The sequence below is a fragment of the Calliopsis andreniformis genome, chromosome 4, assembly GCF_051401765.1.
Source record: "Calliopsis andreniformis isolate RMS-2024a chromosome 4, iyCalAndr_principal, whole genome shotgun sequence".
NCBI lineage: Eukaryota > Metazoa > Arthropoda > Insecta > Hymenoptera > Andrenidae > Calliopsis > Calliopsis andreniformis.
The window spans coordinates 2,297,660-2,314,541 of NC_135065.1; the positions used below are offsets into that span (position 1 = coordinate 2,297,660).

The 16,882-nt window shown below is 29.7% G+C and overlaps 5 protein-coding genes across 10 annotated transcripts in view; 3 read left to right on the forward strand and 2 right to left on the reverse strand.

The window, feature by feature from the left end:
* The window catches only part of Pig-s (phosphatidylinositol glycan anchor biosynthesis class S), a 35,774-nt gene extending 34,887 nt beyond the window's left edge, over positions 1–887 (reverse strand). Inside the window, exon 1 of one of the 3 annotated variants that reach the window (XM_076376038.1) lies at positions 340–887. The gene's annotated coding sequence lies outside the window, so the exon portion shown is untranslated. Of the gene's footprint in view, positions 1–44 lie in introns of all 3 variants that reach the window. The other 2 variants (XM_076376037.1, XM_076376036.1) reach the window with 2 other exon arrangements.
* A 151-nt stretch (positions 888–1,038) lies between these two features.
* On the reverse strand, positions 1,039–3,359 carry Bai (transmembrane emp24 domain-containing protein bai). The gene is made up of 5 exons (XM_076376047.1): positions 3,084–3,359; positions 2,742–2,886; positions 2,571–2,638; positions 1,464–1,590; positions 1,039–1,353 (listed from the first exon to the last, which is right to left on the reverse strand). The coding sequence occupies exons 1-5, from the start codon at positions 3,252–3,254 to the stop codon at positions 1,232–1,234; spliced, it is 633 nt and encodes a 210-aa protein (XP_076232162.1). The 5' UTR covers positions 3,255–3,359; the 3' UTR covers positions 1,039–1,231.
* Positions 3,360–3,416: 57 nt separating this feature from the next.
* On the forward strand, positions 3,417–5,680 carry LOC143177823 (SKA complex subunit 1). Of its 2 annotated transcripts, none has more exons than XM_076376046.1 (4): positions 3,417–3,479; positions 4,714–4,835; positions 4,931–5,381; positions 5,454–5,680. In XM_076376046.1, the coding sequence occupies exons 1-4, from the start codon at positions 3,467–3,469 to the stop codon at positions 5,609–5,611; spliced, it is 744 nt and encodes a 247-aa protein (XP_076232161.1). In that variant the 5' UTR covers positions 3,417–3,466; the 3' UTR covers positions 5,612–5,680. The 2 variants fall into 2 exon arrangements, with proteins under 2 accessions (XP_076232161.1, XP_076232160.1); XM_076376045.1 differs by lacking the exon at positions 3,417–3,479 and adding an exon at positions 3,962–4,049.
* A 1,044-nt stretch (positions 5,681–6,724) lies between these two features.
* Positions 6,725–9,346, forward strand: LOC143177819 (uncharacterized). The gene is made up of 5 exons (XM_076376031.1): positions 6,725–6,994; positions 7,185–7,804; positions 7,872–8,165; positions 8,244–8,804; positions 8,894–9,346. Exons 1-5 carry the CDS (start codon positions 6,725–6,727, stop codon positions 9,318–9,320), a joined length of 2,172 nt encoding a protein of 723 aa, XP_076232146.1. The 3' UTR covers positions 9,321–9,346.
* A 758-nt stretch (positions 9,347–10,104) lies between these two features.
* On the forward strand, positions 10,105–16,218 carry Afti (aftiphilin). 3 transcript variants are annotated; one of them, XM_076376029.1, is made up of 9 exons: positions 10,127–10,235; positions 10,602–10,693; positions 10,833–10,942; positions 11,031–12,244; positions 12,314–12,526; positions 12,595–12,741; positions 12,928–12,988; positions 13,247–13,375; positions 13,513–16,218. In XM_076376029.1, exons 3-9 carry the CDS (start codon positions 10,840–10,842, stop codon positions 14,040–14,042), a joined length of 2,397 nt encoding a protein of 798 aa, XP_076232144.1. In that variant the 5' UTR covers positions 10,127–10,235; positions 10,602–10,693; positions 10,833–10,839; the 3' UTR covers positions 14,043–16,218. The 3 variants fall into 3 exon arrangements, with proteins under 3 accessions (XP_076232143.1, XP_076232145.1, XP_076232144.1); XM_076376028.1 differs by lacking the exon at positions 10,602–10,693 and having other exon boundaries at positions 10,105–10,235; XM_076376030.1 differs by lacking the exons at positions 10,602–10,693; positions 13,247–13,375 and having other exon boundaries at positions 10,105–10,235.
* The last annotated feature ends 664 nt before the right edge of the window (positions 16,219–16,882 follow it).

The following is a 16,882-nucleotide window of genomic DNA, read 5'->3' on the forward strand; positions in this document are numbered from 1 at the left end:
TGACAGTATATATTAGTATTCTATTCGGCAACAATGTTATTTACATAACAAACGAGAAATAGCAATACACGTGAATAAATGGTAGGAATGTGAATAATAGAACGTATCATTGATTACACACAAATTATAATTAATAAGTTATAACGCCTCTCGTGTACATTTTCTCTTATTGTTAGTGACCTAATCATTTATATAAACTAAAAAAAGGTGTCTAACGCTAATTCAATGTATAAAAGTGCTATATTATTTCCACTGAATAACATCAGAAGACACCCCTTTTCTATGTCACTAAACTACTGAATTACTGAACACTGAACTATATACTCCACCTAGCCCCACCTAGAAGTTCGAACAGTTGAAAGTATATTTCTCTGTCGGTAAAGTGAAGATTGACATATTCTATATCCACACTGCCAAAACTAATTACTTCAGTAGTACTTTTATAACAAACAAATATTTTTTTTTTTTTTTTTCAATTTTATCATTGACGAAGTATAATGTATACACCTTACATCTTACAAGGTGTCGTGTCCACACACAATTGCACTGCTGACTTAAAAATTCAAGGGTGCTTTTGAATTCTCTGTTCATGAATAATTAACAATGATTAACAAACAAGTTCAACATATCTACAGTTTCTTGGAACTCGGTTCTTACTTGAACTATATTAAGCTATGATACAGACGTCAGTCTATTTACCTCATGTATGATGGTGCTTTGTCTCATTATAGTAAACTGGTTTGAGAATGCAAACCTATTTTACACTTTGTTTAAATTTAACAATATTGGACTTCTTCCTTTGAGAAGTAATAAAAGATATTGTCTACAGTTAGTAAAAGAACCCTTATGCCCTTATGCTTTTGATAAGTTTGGTCCTGGTGTAATGAGTAAAATACAATGCAATTAAAAAAATGACCTCAAGGAACTTCTTTTAAAAAATGTCCACTATTCTAAAGGTGTAAAATCCAGCTGTGATAGTCGTGTCATAATTTTGAAACACAGTCGGTGAATTTGTATATAAAAAAATGTAACAAGATATACAATTCACACCATCATGGCATCATTTCTTATTTTATTTACGTATAATTAAATGTACAAAGTGTAATTTGATCGAGTTTTTTTTTACATTTAATCCACTTTTCATTGTCTGTCAAAAACTCAATAAATAAAACTTTATGAAATATAAAAACTGTAAGAATATGATGTGCTTTTCCATTGCTTTTTTTACTATTTACTCAATAAGTTTCTTCGCTTTGAAGAAACTTCTCAGATAGAATACCTGCCATACTGAGAGTGTCAAGAGCCAACACATAGAAAATATACTGAAGTACAATACTCGGGTATTTGTTGCCTCTAAAAATATAAGGAAAAAAGGTTAATAATTAATAATTGTTTTAACAGGAAGTTAATAGTTAATTGAAAAGTACCCTTTTTAAGACAGATATACAACTATTATTACATACCATTAGTGTCTCTCATTTCTTCTTCGTTTTTCCTCATTCGAGCAAAGTCTTGAACAATAGCTTCAGACAGATCTTCCAAACGTTTTAACTCCACTTCAGAAGGTTTCAGTTTAGCTACTTCACCTAGCTATTGAAAAAAGCAATTAAGTATTTATTAGGCATATCATTATAATTATTTAAATCTCAAATTTAAAATAACAGAAAATCAATTAGTTAAAATCAACTCAATCAAAAATTAGTTTACTAAATTTTTGTATACGTCTAGGAAATTTAAGTCGTATCTGGTGCTAGTTAAAACTTTGTTAGAAATAATATTACACTGCAAAAGTTAAATTATTCCCCTCAATCAAATATTGTCTGTTTGTTCAATTTGAAGAAAAGTACTAATTTTTCTAAATTTCTGTGGTACTAAACATTATTGAAGCAGTAGTAATGATTTTCATTTGTTAAACTAAATGTATCATTACAAATAATATGTGGTAACATAAGCAAACTACTACTGTGAGTACTAAATCAATATGTTGGGTATTCTCAAAGTCTGACAATTTCTTCCACCAATATATAAACAGAAATTTTATATAATATTATGACTAAAATACTACATCTTTTTGCGTGTTTTAAGGACTTTTCAAATACCCTGCATAACTAACTCATACTAAAACTCATGCTGGTAAAAACCATACTGGTGATATCTAGGTAAAATCAATCTCTCTACATTACCAACTGTGTGCCCATACAAGCCACATATAGAAAAAGAAAAGATTAAATATCATGAGATTATTGCGTAAAATTGATTAAATAGATCAGGTATTGACAATCCACAGCCTAGATACTATTAGTCTATACAATGTAAATATATTCCATTTAATACTAAAGGTTGTCAATACCTCTTGAACATTTAACCCTCGGACGGCGGATGGTTCACGGATCGATCACACAGAAGACTATGCCTGGGTCCTTTTGGATCCAGTCACCGCCGGCCGAAGGTTAATAGATTTTGACAGCAATGAAATAGATCCACAGAATGATGATTAGACGAAAGAAATTTATGTAAAAGAAGTTTAAAAAATAAAAAATTAAAGTATTGACAATAATAAGCGAACTTACTCCTTCATAACTCTTCGCTTCAATGCCCCGCTTTACAACCAAATAGATTTCTTGCTTGTTTTGTTTGTCTGAAACCACAGTCATTAGATAAGAATAATTTGAATGGCTTAAAAACTGTAATATAAGATTACTATTACAATAAAACATTTAGCAAGTTGCTGTTATACATACTGCCTGAGAAAGAAGGTTGTATAGCATGTGCTATGAAACAAACTTCAAATGTATCATATGTTTCTGTAGCAAATGAGAATTTTAATATCTTCCCATGAGGTATATCATCCTTTCTAGAAAGGATATGACCTTTAGAGTCCCGTACCTATTACATAAAATAAATGAACAATATAGCATTGACAGGTATTGAATTACAATAGATTTTAAATACATAATCATGGATTTTATTTGAAATAAAAATACTAAAAGATAGCATATGTTAGAGATTGAATAAACATAACCTTAAAATATCATTCAACGATACGGTTTAAATTAAAGCAGAAGAATCGCGATATAACTTACAACATATTCGGTTTTAACAGCTGGTGTAACGGAGACTTCATATTCTCCAGCAACTAGAACTTTCGCTTGAACTTCTTCTTTTAAACATCTCATAGAGTTCGGATCAAGGTAAAACCTAATACAATGTGCGTACGCAAACAGCGTAGCTAACACAAACAATATACTTCGCATTTCAATACAATTCTCTGAAATGTATTGTAAGAAATATCAAACAAAACTTTTAAGTTTAACAGACGTTAATAATAAACCGTCAACATATCGATGAGTTGGCAGCCATTAAGCCTTCTGTGGGGGGTCACGTGATATGCAAAGAGAAAAGAGTAAAGGTTTATTCGTATATAGTATTATATCATGAGAGATTCTTGATTCTTTTTGTAATCTTAATGTCATTGAATTGTAAGTATAATATGTATAGACTTTTTTTTGTTAATGCCATAAAACATATGTTATAGAAATTTTATACTACTTTATACTTTTATTATAATTTGTTAGTTTCACGGGTAGGTAAATATATTCAATATTTTTATACATATGCTCTATTGTATATTTGGCTTATAGACTAAAATGGTCTAAACTCTAAACTGTTTAAAGCATTATCAATAAAGAATGATTGATTCTTGATAATCTATGTTCAACTTAACATAAGAATTCGGCATTAAATATGGTAATCAGCGCCATCTATAAGAAATATGACAATAAATTGAATTCAAAGTTTATAAACTGTGAAAAATATTTAACCGTTATTTGTATGTAATCCTAGAATCAAATATAAATACGTGTTAATATCCTATTAAAAGTTGTTATTTTGAATACAAAAACGGTTTGTGAATTGTATGTATACATGTAAATATTATTAAGAAGACCTTAGTGGTTTTAAAATGACAACTACTTCATTTCTCGAAGAAACTCTAGATCGACAGTGGGAGAAGCTACGAGATTTCGAAACAGCGACTGTATTTATTAAAAGTAATATTAAATTAAAATTTAATTTTAGCACGTAAGACGCCAATGAATTGTTTAAAATTGTTTATTCTTATTTCTCCTATCTCTAATCTTTTTAGTTATAAAGTACATATGCTTTTTTCGAACACAATAACAATAAAGTAATGTGTTTACGAATTACCTACCCAAGCTTCTTTTAGTGTTTTATTCTTGCTTTTCCTCTTTTCTAATTAATATTTGATATCTTTTCTTCTGTTTTATATGTTTTGTGTAACAGTATGGTATTTATTTTTGTGGTTAATTTCAATACAATTCTAAATACAATCATATATTTATGTGTCATTTCATCATTGCATTATTCCATTAAATACTGTTTTTAATTAATAATTACAACATGTTATTTTAATTATGTGTTAATTTGCAAGAATAAAGACACAGAAGACTCTTCATAGATTTTAGAAATTTGTATTATTACTTGCTACATTTAGTAATAATGATTAACAAAGCACCATTCAATGACCCATCAGTGGATTACGTTATTTCGAATGTAGGAAAGCGTAATTCTAATAGGTTGTATAAATTCTTTGTTTATATTTCTCTAATCTTACATAAAAGAAATAAAAATTTGCATTATTAATACATAAAGTTTACATTATCCAAGTTTGTTTTTGATAATCTTTTTCTATAGGCAAAAATGTAATGAGAGAAGAATTTCTTAAGATGCACATGGAAGTTTCGTGTATGCATAATAATATTGAAGCAATGAAAACATGGCTACAGAACATGAAGGAACAAAATAATCGATGCAGAGTAAGATATTCTTAAATTGTATAAAAGAGTTATAAATAATATAATTCATGTCATTACTTGTATAAGTTGTAACAGACTTTTAATGAAAACTCTAGGAACTGTTATCTCTTATGAAATCTTTGAATGAAAGAATTATTCACATGGAAAAAAATGTTGCACCTGAACTAATTCATGCCTATCAAGAAAACAACAAAAATATTTTACACGACAGTCCTAAAGAAAAATCTATAATCAAATCGGAGCCACGAATAAAAACAGAAAAACATGGGACTCCTATGATAGATTGTAAAAAAATATTATTTGATGAACCTGAAGTTTATCCTATAATACCATTACTAACGGAGGATGAATTTAGTACTGTTCCAAAGTACATTATTGGGAGACAATCTCTAGATACAGTTAATAATTTAATAAGTGCCATTAATCAAGTATTGAAAGCAAAATATATGTTTTTATCACTTGGAAAAGCTCATGCAAGAAAACAAGGAAACTTAAATCTCTATCTTCATTATAAAAAGCAAGAGTTGGACATCTGTAGTGTTGATGGTAAGGTCATTTTCATCTTTTATTATTAATAATAATACTTACAATATATAAAGTTCATATATTACATTTCAGAATATATTTATTTTTTTACGGCAGAAGATTATGAAAGAGAAACAAAATCCAAACTGAATAAAATTAAACTGAATTTGTTAACAGTTTTGCGACACTGTAAACGATTACGAGAATATAGGGTGAAGAATGATGTAAGATATGTTGTATTAACAAAATAATTGTTACTTCGGATGTATAAGATATCTATAAATATAACACATTAGTTAATTAAAATAAACAATTTATTCTTGTATAAAGACATGTATGAATTTTATATTTGATTTATATATAAATATTGCTTTTATATAAAAAATACAACGAAACCAAATCTTTATCCTTTATATTTTTTATTTCTTCTTAGTTACATAAAGATTAAACTACAAAACATAAAAGAGAGACTTGTTTTATTATAAAAAATAATTGAATTAATATTTACATACATATGTATTATAGAAGTAACATTGCAACATTACCTAAATGTTCTAAGAAACTAGCAAAAAAAAATCATTAATAATGTGTAACTTATCTGCGGCATAATTTATTGTTAGTAAATATAACTTATTACACTGTTCGAATATTTTTATTTGTCAGTATGCAGCAAAGAAAAAGTTTTACTATATTCAAAGTAAAGAGGTCCTTTGGAGATGTGTTTTTGTTTCCGTCGTCTTGGCAGCATGTTTGCCGAAAGCATTCTTTGTGCAAAACGATGAGCTTTCACCGAATTGTTTCTGCAACATAAAGACTCAAGTTTAGTTTGCCATGAAAGAAACCTTCTCTTTTCAATTCCAAGGAATAAGGTAATCTGCTCTGAAATGCTCCTGATCATGCGCCTACCATTTCATTCTGCCCGCGAAACAGGGACGGAACGAAACGATCATAATTTTCAATTTTTACTTTTCGGTAGTAGTTTTACTGTATTATAATTACTTACATTTTCATTAACTATTTTTATAGAAAATTATACATGTATTTCTATATAATTTCAAAACCTTATATTATGAAAAATTTGTATGGTAAATACTGTTATTATTATTATTATGTTAGTGAATATAATTAGTTTCCAAATTTTTTAATTTAAAGATACAGATAAAAATCTAGAGAACCAAATATTTGAAAAATAAAATTGATAAAAGATATTTAATTAATTTTCACAAAAATGGTGGTATAAAAATTACATACATTATTAAATATATGTTTGTCTTTTATAGATAGTTTCTTTAAATTATATTTACATGAGAAGAATTTTGGTTGAAATATTACATTTCAGATAAAAAAATATATAGCTTTCTAGTATGAATATTGAAAGAGCAGAATCTATAAGCACATTGAGCGAACATGAGGATGAACTCGATGATTTTGAGGGATCAACTATTTGGTCTCAGGATGAACCACTCTCTGCAAATGAAATTTTAGAATTGAGTTCTGATCCCCAAAACCAAAATCATTTTAAATCCCTCTGCCGTCTTTGTGCAGGTGAAACGCCTAATCCTATTTATATTTACTCTGAATTTGGAGAATCTCTAAGATTATTGGATAAAATAAACACGTGCCTTAGTATTAAGGTAATTGTTTTACAATATCCATATTTAACCCAAAAATTAAAAATGAAACTTCCAAAGAAATTTTCTTTCATTCTGTAAAGTACATTTCTTCAACTCACAGTTGTGTGTTGAGTAAGAAGATGATACCTGAATTTTTTTAAATTAAAGTTTCTAACAAGATTTCTACTACATATAAATAATTTTTCCATAGGTGAAAAAAACTGATCCTCTTCCAAAACAACTTTGTCCAACATGTGTTGAAAAAATTACTTGGTGTGATAATTTTGATGCACAATGTATTAAAGCTGAAGAAACTTTATTTGAAATTTTAAAGCAAAAACATTCTTTTACAAACACCAAGAATGATAGCAGCTCTTTAATTAATACTGATTCATGTCCATTGTGTATTGAAGGACGAATGAAAATTTATGAAGAGGATACAGAAACTCACAAGGATACTGAATTATATAACAGTGACATTGTCTTAGAAAGTAGTGACGAAGAACAAATTCCCAATGAGCTCAGAGCTGATGAAAACACTGAAAGTGAAACCATAACATTGTTTTGTTTAGGGACTAAACAGAAATATTTGAAATGTGGTGCTTGCATGAATCTTTATCATACAAAGGAAACTCTTGATGAGCACAAATGTAAACCTAATTTACAATGTACTGCTAAACCATATAAGTGTGATATTTGTTTTGCCACTTTCACATTCGAAGAACGCTTGCAATTTCATCAACACTTTCATAAAGATGAAAAAGCATTGTATTGCGAAATCTGTAAAATTACTTTTGGGAAAGAGTTAAAATTATTTTATCATTATAAAAGGTATTGACCATGGAAGATCGTAAAATAAGTAAGAAATAAATATTTAATGTGCACATTTCTTGTTTAGGTATCATTGTAAAGATGGTAAAGTGTCTTGTTTACAATGTGGAAAATTATTTGAAAATCAAGAGGGACTGAAAAAACATGTTTGTATAGATGGAAAAACAAGACCTCATGTATGCGAAGTGTGTTCCAAGGGATTCTGTGATGGGTACACTTTAAAACGTCATGTGGTTACTCATCTTCCAGAGAAACCATATAAATGTCCTGAATGTACAAAAAGTTTTACACAGAAATCGCGGTTAAACAAGCATGTTGCAGGGCACAGTATCATTTTTGAAAATAGTCAAACAATTTGGAGGTAATGCATTTATTTATCTAGTGTCACATATGTAAGGAAGTATTTCTTATAGATATTTTAAAGACATTTTTTGTGAAGGTGTGTTCATTGTGGAGAAGTTTTTGGAAGCTGTGAATTTGCAGATGAACATTGTAAAAAACATGAGGAGAAAGTTAATCTTATAGAAGAACTGCAAGTGCTGAAATTGTATCATTGCGAATTTTGCAGTAGCCATTTTGCAGATATGGATCATTTAAAAAGCCATCGTGAATTACACGTTATTGAAAGGCCATATTCGTGCAATCAATGCAATTCCTTATTCAAGTCTTTTACAGAAGCTGTTGTGCATTGGAAAGAACATCCAAGAGTATTTAAAGTTTTGGTAACATTTTTGTGTGAAATTTGTGACAGAGATGTTAAAGAATTATCTCTGCTCTATAAACATAAACAAAAAAGGCATCAGCCAATTCCTAGAAAGTCTGAGAAAGGTGAAGAAAAGTTCAATTGTGAACTGTGTGGAAGCATTTTTACAAGTGTGGAAGATTTTCAAGAACACAGAAAGTATAGATGTTCTAAATTTCCTTGCGATATCTGTGGTAGTTTGTTACCAACTGCAAATTCCTTGAATGCTCATAAAAGAAGACATAGTGGATTAAGGCCGTACGTATAGAGTTATTCTTTCATATAGAATTCAAATTAATGGGATGTAGACACATAAATAATTTTTACAATTTCTTATTTTGATGTAGATATGTTTGTAACATTTGCGGAAAAAGTTACACTCAGTCAAGTCATATGTGGACGCATAAAAGATTTCATATGGGTGTAAAACCATATGCCTGTGAATATTGTGATCAAAGATTTACAATAAAGCCTGATCTAGCAGATCATACTAGGAAAAAGCATACTAGAGAACGACCATTTAAATGTGATGTTTGTAACAAAGCTTTCTTGACTGGTTCTGTTTTCTATCAACATAGATTGATACACAGAGGAGATCGCAGATATAAGTGTCACTATTGTGAAAAAGCATTCACTAGAACAGAAGCACTAAACAATCATATAAAAATTCATACTGGCGAAAAGCCACATGCTTGTGACGTTTGTGGGAGACGTTTCAGACAGAAGGGAGATATGAGAAAGCATAGACGTACTCAACACACATCCAAGACATAAAATAGATTAAAATATAGTTATTTTCAAGTCGGTTTAACGTAAAATACTAAAATATTTTATATATGTTCACAATGTAATATCTTTTAGTAATATTATTGTATAATAAAAAAGATGTATGTAAATATATTGTTTGTATCTTAGTAACCGAAAATTGAAGAAGTAAAATATGTAGGGTGTTACAGAAAATGTAATTTGTTTTTGAAAATTAAATTTTAGACAATTTAGACACGAAGATAATGAAAAATGTTCATCTGCATAGATGCATGGAAAAGCTTAAATTTTTAGTTATACACATTTTTGTATGAAAATATCTTATTTAAGCAGTCGTGAGTTACTGATGGACCTAGATGGACTCAAAACTCATATAGCTAAAAAAGTAGTATGCATATGTACCTTTTTCTTTATTTTGTTACTCAGAATTTAACTTTCAAAAATATTTTACATTTAAATTACTTTCTAGCAGTAGTTTAGGTAATACAAAATAGCATATAACCAAAATATTAATTGTTATTGGACTTGTATAAGTCTGTATAAACTTGTTTCCCGTTTTGATGCATATAACCTATTTTGTGAAAATATCCCACAATTTGGTTAACATCTATATAAAAAAGAGACAAAGATACATAGTAAATAAAAGAATTAAATAATTAAAAACATTTGTTTCAAATTCAAAAAAACGCGCGGCAGCAGGTGAGAACAGGTGCGCAGAAGCAACACGTACCAAACAGGTGATATGACCGATGGTCTCGTGATTCGTGTTATCGAACCTTTTGGTTCTAACAAGTTGCAATCGTCACTACCGAAGATTGCATGTGTCAATGAATGACCGACTGCAATAAAGTCGAAATGATGACGAACGATAGATAGATAAAACAACCTTGGAAGGTGCTCCACGTACCTATTATTTACTCTTTTGTAAGTCAGCACCTAATTGTTTCTACACCTGATCTTAAATATTCAAGGATTTCGTTTTTTCATACGATACTATGTCTAAGTGACTCATAAAACTGGTATTAACGTTATCGTTGTATTTGAGATTATTTTGTTTAATATCTCTGCTTATCATTAATAATATGTACATAACCTAGTGTCAATTTGACATATGTATTCTTCCTATAAGAAATGGAATTTTCATTTTATACTGAAACCATTTTTTTGGCTTTTACAAACATACTAACAACCATTTCCTGATAAAATTGTGTAATCAGTCTAACAGTAGTGACAATACAAGAAATATAATATATTTTAACTTATGTCTTTAAGTAATACAAGTGTTAATAGGTAAGGAAATGCTGATTATTGCAAATAAAAGAAAGGATAAAGAAAAAGATTATTAATGTGTGATTATTAAAAAGGAGAAATCATTGAAAAAGGTTATTATTAGTTTTAAGAAAAAACAAGATTAATTCATATGATAGATGATAAAATTTATTATTTATTATTTATAAAGTATTTGTGTTGTGAAAGTACATTGTATATTATTTTTAAATTCTTGTGTTTCCTAAATTCCAGATGAAGAATGGCGTTTCCACCACTTGTTAGCTCTACGCCTCCTCCTTTAGATAATTTTAGAGATTCTGAAGAAGATGAATTTGGAGATTTTACAACTGGAGGCATAGATGGTAACTTGTATTTTATAATAAAGAATTAAACTTTTTAAAACACAGTAATATCTTTAATTTTGTAAAATTACTTATGTTCATTTTTTAGGATTGTCTATATCATCAGATTCGCCCTATAAACTTACAACACCTATTCAAACACCTTTACCATCTCAAAATACCTCACCAAAAGTAAATGGCATTCCAACTGTATCTGAAGATAGTTCAACTATAGTTCTAAAACCAACCATTTCAGAAGAGTTTTTAGTTCTTGAAAAAACAGATAACATTGTAAGCAACATTAAATTACAGACAAAAGTTGAAAATGTCAATGAAGAAAACGATTCTCAAAAAAGTTTAGCAAATGTAAACAATAACGATACTGAAGCTAGTATAGAGAAAGGAGTCTTTGGAGGAGTTGGTTTGACCAGTGACAATAGTAGTTTTGGAGAGAGTGAACAGGAAGCTTCTCATAATAATTTAGAAGATGTAGAACCTCTTAGTTTGGATTTGGGAGATCCAACTGCTGCTCCTGATACAACACAATCTCTAGATAATGATTTTTATGACTACGAAAAGTTTAAAGATTCTCAAGAGTGGATTTCAAATGTATCTACAGACATTCCAAATACAGATTATTTTGAATTTCAAGCAGCTGAAAATATTTCGAATAATTTGGACGCTTTCAGTAAAGACATTAACACTGGTAATAAAAAAGAATCAAGTTTAGATTTCGAAAATTCAGTTGAGGAGCCAACAATAGAAAGGCAGGGTATAGAAAACATAAATGTGTCTAATGAAAAAGATATGTTTGAATTGAAGGTTGATGATTCAAAGTCAGTAAATATTGAACATACAGTTTTTCATAGTTCAGTTAATGATCTTTTGAACGTGAATGAAACGGAAGATGACTATCCACATAATAGTCAAGTAGAAAATGAGGCTATCAATGATTTTTATCAATTTTCTGAAAATGAAAATGTGGAAGTTAAAAATAATTTTCTGTCTTCTGCACCACTGCCAGATAGTAGTTGTTCAAGTGAAGAGTTTGATAAAGCTCTTCAGATAGAAGAATTTCATGATTATTCTGCAGAAAACAGTAAAAAGAAAGATGAATCAATATTTGAGGATGATGATTTTGGCGATTTTACTAATTTCACGGAGCAAACTCAATTTGAAAAGGTCGATGAAATAAAAGTACCTGATCAAAACGAGGATGATGATTTTGGAGACTTCAATGATTTTGAATCATTTGAGCATTCTGTAGTAGAACATCCACAATTTAATTTGAAGGAATCAATTTCTCGAATAGAGAATAGAACTGTGAGCTTTTAAATATTATTTTTAATGTTTCCTTTGTATTAGTATTTTATTTAACAAATGTTTTTGCAGGCTGCAAACAAAATAGAAGATATAATAACTACAATGTTTTCAATGGACTCGGAACAATGTGAGATCCATGTACAATCATTAATAACTGAAACAGATAAAGTCTGGCAGAATATTAAGAGTGTAGAAGAAACAAATGCTTTGACATACCAATGGGCAAACAGTATCAGTAATAATATGATGTTAAAATCTCTTGGTATAGATTCTCGTAATATCGTGAGTAACATGTTTTTACATAATTTAAACTGAAACATAATTTGAAAATAATAATTTATTATTTCCAGTTGTTTGGGCCAAGATGGAATCCAAACGTTCCAAGATTTGCTGCAAATCTTGGCTTTACTCCTTTAGAACCAATCAAAGCAACAGCTGATGTTCTAACAGCTACTTCGACAAACATCAACAAAACACAATCATCAACTAATTCAGAAGTAAGTATATATTGATTGACATAGTAGTTTATTGTTTTATGATAGCAGTTAGAGAAAGATAAGTGATAGATCTTCCAAATGTGAAATATTCAAAAGCATTCCTGGCAGTTGAATATTTCTAGACATATTAAACAGAACTGTACACAATACATTCAATTATAATTAATTATAATCAAACCCCATTAGGAAGTACCTGCTGCTCAATTCGATTGGAATAGTTCTGGGCTTGTTAATCCTTTAGAAGCTAGTAAGTATTGTACGAAGTATGACGTTATTTTAGTTTGATTTATTAATTGCTTTCCTTTGTGATATATAAATATGTGTAAGTAGAACAGTAGATATTTTATTGTATACAGAAAATATTTGCTGGTTCTAACATTACGCTTTTACATTAGAAATCTGCTGTTTTGAATTCATTTTGCCTCTGTAAATTTTCCATCATTTTGCTCCTATTGTAATGTGTGCTAATCACGTGGTATATTCGTTAACAAATCATGTAATCTAGGTGGTGGGTTATCTGCTCTTCTACCTCTGGATTTTTTGTGCCCCTTTGATCCTTTACTAACATCCCACAGTTCCACAAACTCTGAATCCTATCGTCGACCAAGTAGCGCAAGGAATCCTGTTCATCATCGTAAGTATTGGGCTTGATATTTCATAATTTACATGTTTAATAAATCAATTTCCTCAATATATGTGCTCTACGTGCCGTCATTTCAATATCCAAAGTCGTTTTCAAGCAAACGTTTCTTACATCATATTATATTCCAGAAGTAGATGTCAGTCGCGAGCGGTGCAATTCGATCTCCAAAACAGAGATGACAGACTCTTTAGAGAGTGATGCGTTGAAATCTCAGAAACGCTCCCAATCTTCAAAGATGATAGAACCTTTACCATCTCCTCGTATACCAGAACGGAAGAGAAAAACAGATATTGATGTAGGACATAAATCAAGAAATATTGGTCCTCAGAGGAGTATCCCAATAGAGAAACAGTTTTTGACAAACGAAAAACAACATATAGAAAGGCAACTTTCGATTGAAAAACAGTATTTGTCAGCAGAAAAATCGAATTCAGGAGATGTTTACCGTGGTAAATCAGCAGTGAATAAGAGATCAGGTTCTGAACATGTAGTAATGGACAGATTTGGAAGAGTTATGCCTGTACAACCAGAAACGGCAAGGGTATTAAATCGACTACCAGATCTCTCTTTCTTGAGTGCGAGAACGTTGTTATTCGATCGCGAACATAAACAGATCACCTGTGACTTGGATATTATGAGTCGTAAGATGCCTGGCTGAGTAACGTCGGTCTGAGCGCGAGTTTGAAAGGTCAGAACACATTCGATAGATCACTACCCTGCGTGGACGCATCGATAAGCCGTAGAAACGAAGAAGAGGCGTTCCATTAACCTTTCAAATCCGTGCTTGGACCGACTTCCGATTCCAGCTTATTTTCGCGTTGAAAACACCGACTGCTGGGCTATTCCGTATTTTTTATTCATAAAAAGGAGGTTGTGTGCAGAGCGTACGAATATAGAGAATATCTGCTATGTCTAGCGGATCTTTTACTATTCTGAAAAGTAAAATGTGAAATGTGAAATTCTTACTTCGTTCACGTAATAGAGTCAATGTGTTTTGTCGCTTAAAGCTATAGAAATGAAAGTTGTTTCATTAAAGCGGTTATACATGATAATAAAGAATAATAGAAAGTACTTATGTTCTATTATTCATATTAATTTTACATTAGTTGCATAAAATGATTTACCTGTTTATTAGAAACAACTTTAGAACTCAGTATAACCTCAGTATAATCAAATCTTAACAGCATTTTCATTAAGATAACACATTAAAACCACTTACAAAATGTTATAAGACAATAGTAAAAGAATAATCATATACGGATTGTTTTAAACATTTTGTAATATATTTAGTGTGTTGCATTTAGTAAATTAATATATCCTAAAATAAATAGGAATAGAGAAGTATTCCCTATACAGTATGTTTCTTTGTATGTCTTCTATTCAGAATGTTTTCTAATTGAAAATGCTCAAATGTCTCGTAAATTGTGGGAGATGCAAGGAAATTGTTAATATAAGAATTGTCTGATAGTGTGGGTCATAGTATGTACTATAAATAGATCTTTCGTTTCAGAAATAATAAAGATTTCAAGGTCAACTTAATTTTTTTAGCAGAATACGTCATAACAAATGCTGTTGTAATATAAATAAAAATATATGGTTTATTAGAAAACATTAAATTGATCTTGAAATTTCCTTTACAATTTTTTAAAGGGTGTAACAAATATAATGCTGAATATTTCAAGCAACAATAGGTGATCCAAATTGGAGCAGAAAAAGTCTTATGACACAACGTCTGATCTGCCTTTGTTTTGCAAAGATAATACCCTAAAGTTAACATACTTGTATGCTAAACTAACTGTCAGAAGACTCTGTGATTTTATAGATTGATTGAAGGATAGAAATAGGACAAACAATTTTTAATATATTTTGTTGTGTCTCTTACGGTTTAACTTTTATAAAACTTTAAAAATCCACGATCTATTTGCTAAAAACATTTTCTGTTCCGATTTAAATTCTCTACCTTTTCTTAAGGGATGGTTCTGGTCTAGAGTTTTAAAACATTCGACCCCTTTTTTCCTTAGATTTTTCTCTTGAAACAACTTTCGTAATGATAATTTCTTCATCTTCCACGATCGATGGGATATTTCAACGTTCTCAGTTGACTCTCTGCTGGCAGTATTCTTAGGGGACCTGTACACTGTCTTATGCAATTCGTTGTTCAGGTTCTGCCGTCCGAAGGTTAAAGGAAACACACTGTATAATTTTACTTTTAAAGTTGTCAATGAATTAACAATCCAAATATCATTTAGAAAATGTGATATATAGTTCTACTACCAGTCATTATTTGATCTTTTTAGAATTGTTTTATACATTACAGTGGTGTCCGCATAATCACAGGGGTTCGAAATTTTATCGCTACAGTTATCGGGATAGATAATTTTCCAGGAATTATTGAACAACCTGAGGTCTAGAGTGAGAAATACGGTATAATAATATTTAGATTATTTGTTCACTTCGGAAAGTCGTTTCCAAGAATCAATAGGGATAGCGAGTCTTAGTTAACGAACACCAGTGTATTTATTTCTGTTTTTTCTTACATTATGTATCATAAATTATTATGTAAGCTCATTTAGAATGTGGGTGTGGACCAATTCATAATTTATGTAGAAGTTATTAATTATTTAATGCATACGTTTCTCGTTATTGCTATGCATACCATGATGAAACCTATGGAAATCATGTACTTAGCTTTTTATACTGACTCTGTTCCGTGAATAAGGTAAAAATGTATGCAAGTTAGTGGTGCAGCCAGAAATTTGGAATGGAGGCATGCAATGCCATATAATATGTATATACATATGTATACGCAAATAAATTAATATTTCAAGTTGTTACCCGTTTAATTAATTCAAAAAGTGATTCTATTGATGAACTCTTTTTGTTATAATTTTAGTTTAAAATACTGTATAAGAGGTTTATGCTGTATTTTATTAATATGTTTAGTTTTATAAAACTTTGAGTAAAGTATTTTATTAGTCTTAATGGAATACATTAAGTTTTTATTAACAATTAAATTTCGTGAAAGACTTAATCATAGTAATTAATTTTCCCAATAGATATTCTGAGTAAATATGTCTCTACACCTTCTGGCCGCGCCACAAGTAAATAAGTAGTCTGTAATATTGAATTCTTGACATTCGAGTTTAGATTTAGCATTATTATTACATACTTAAAAGGGAATTGTCAACGATATAGACGGTGATTAAAAGCGACTTAAAACAATGTGACACTATAGATAAATGTGTTTAAGTACTCAATATTTGGGGAAAACATTATAGATGATGATAATACAAATATTTGATAACTTATTTTTTATAATAGATTGTACCCTTATTGTATCGTGATAACTTGAAAATTTATTTTAAATATTCCATTATCCATAAGAAAAAGACTAATTATAATTCAAAAGGTATTAAAGTGATAATGGGAAAACAATTATATATATATGAATATTATATGTTTATAGTTTAGCTTACATTATAGTACATGATGTAAAAA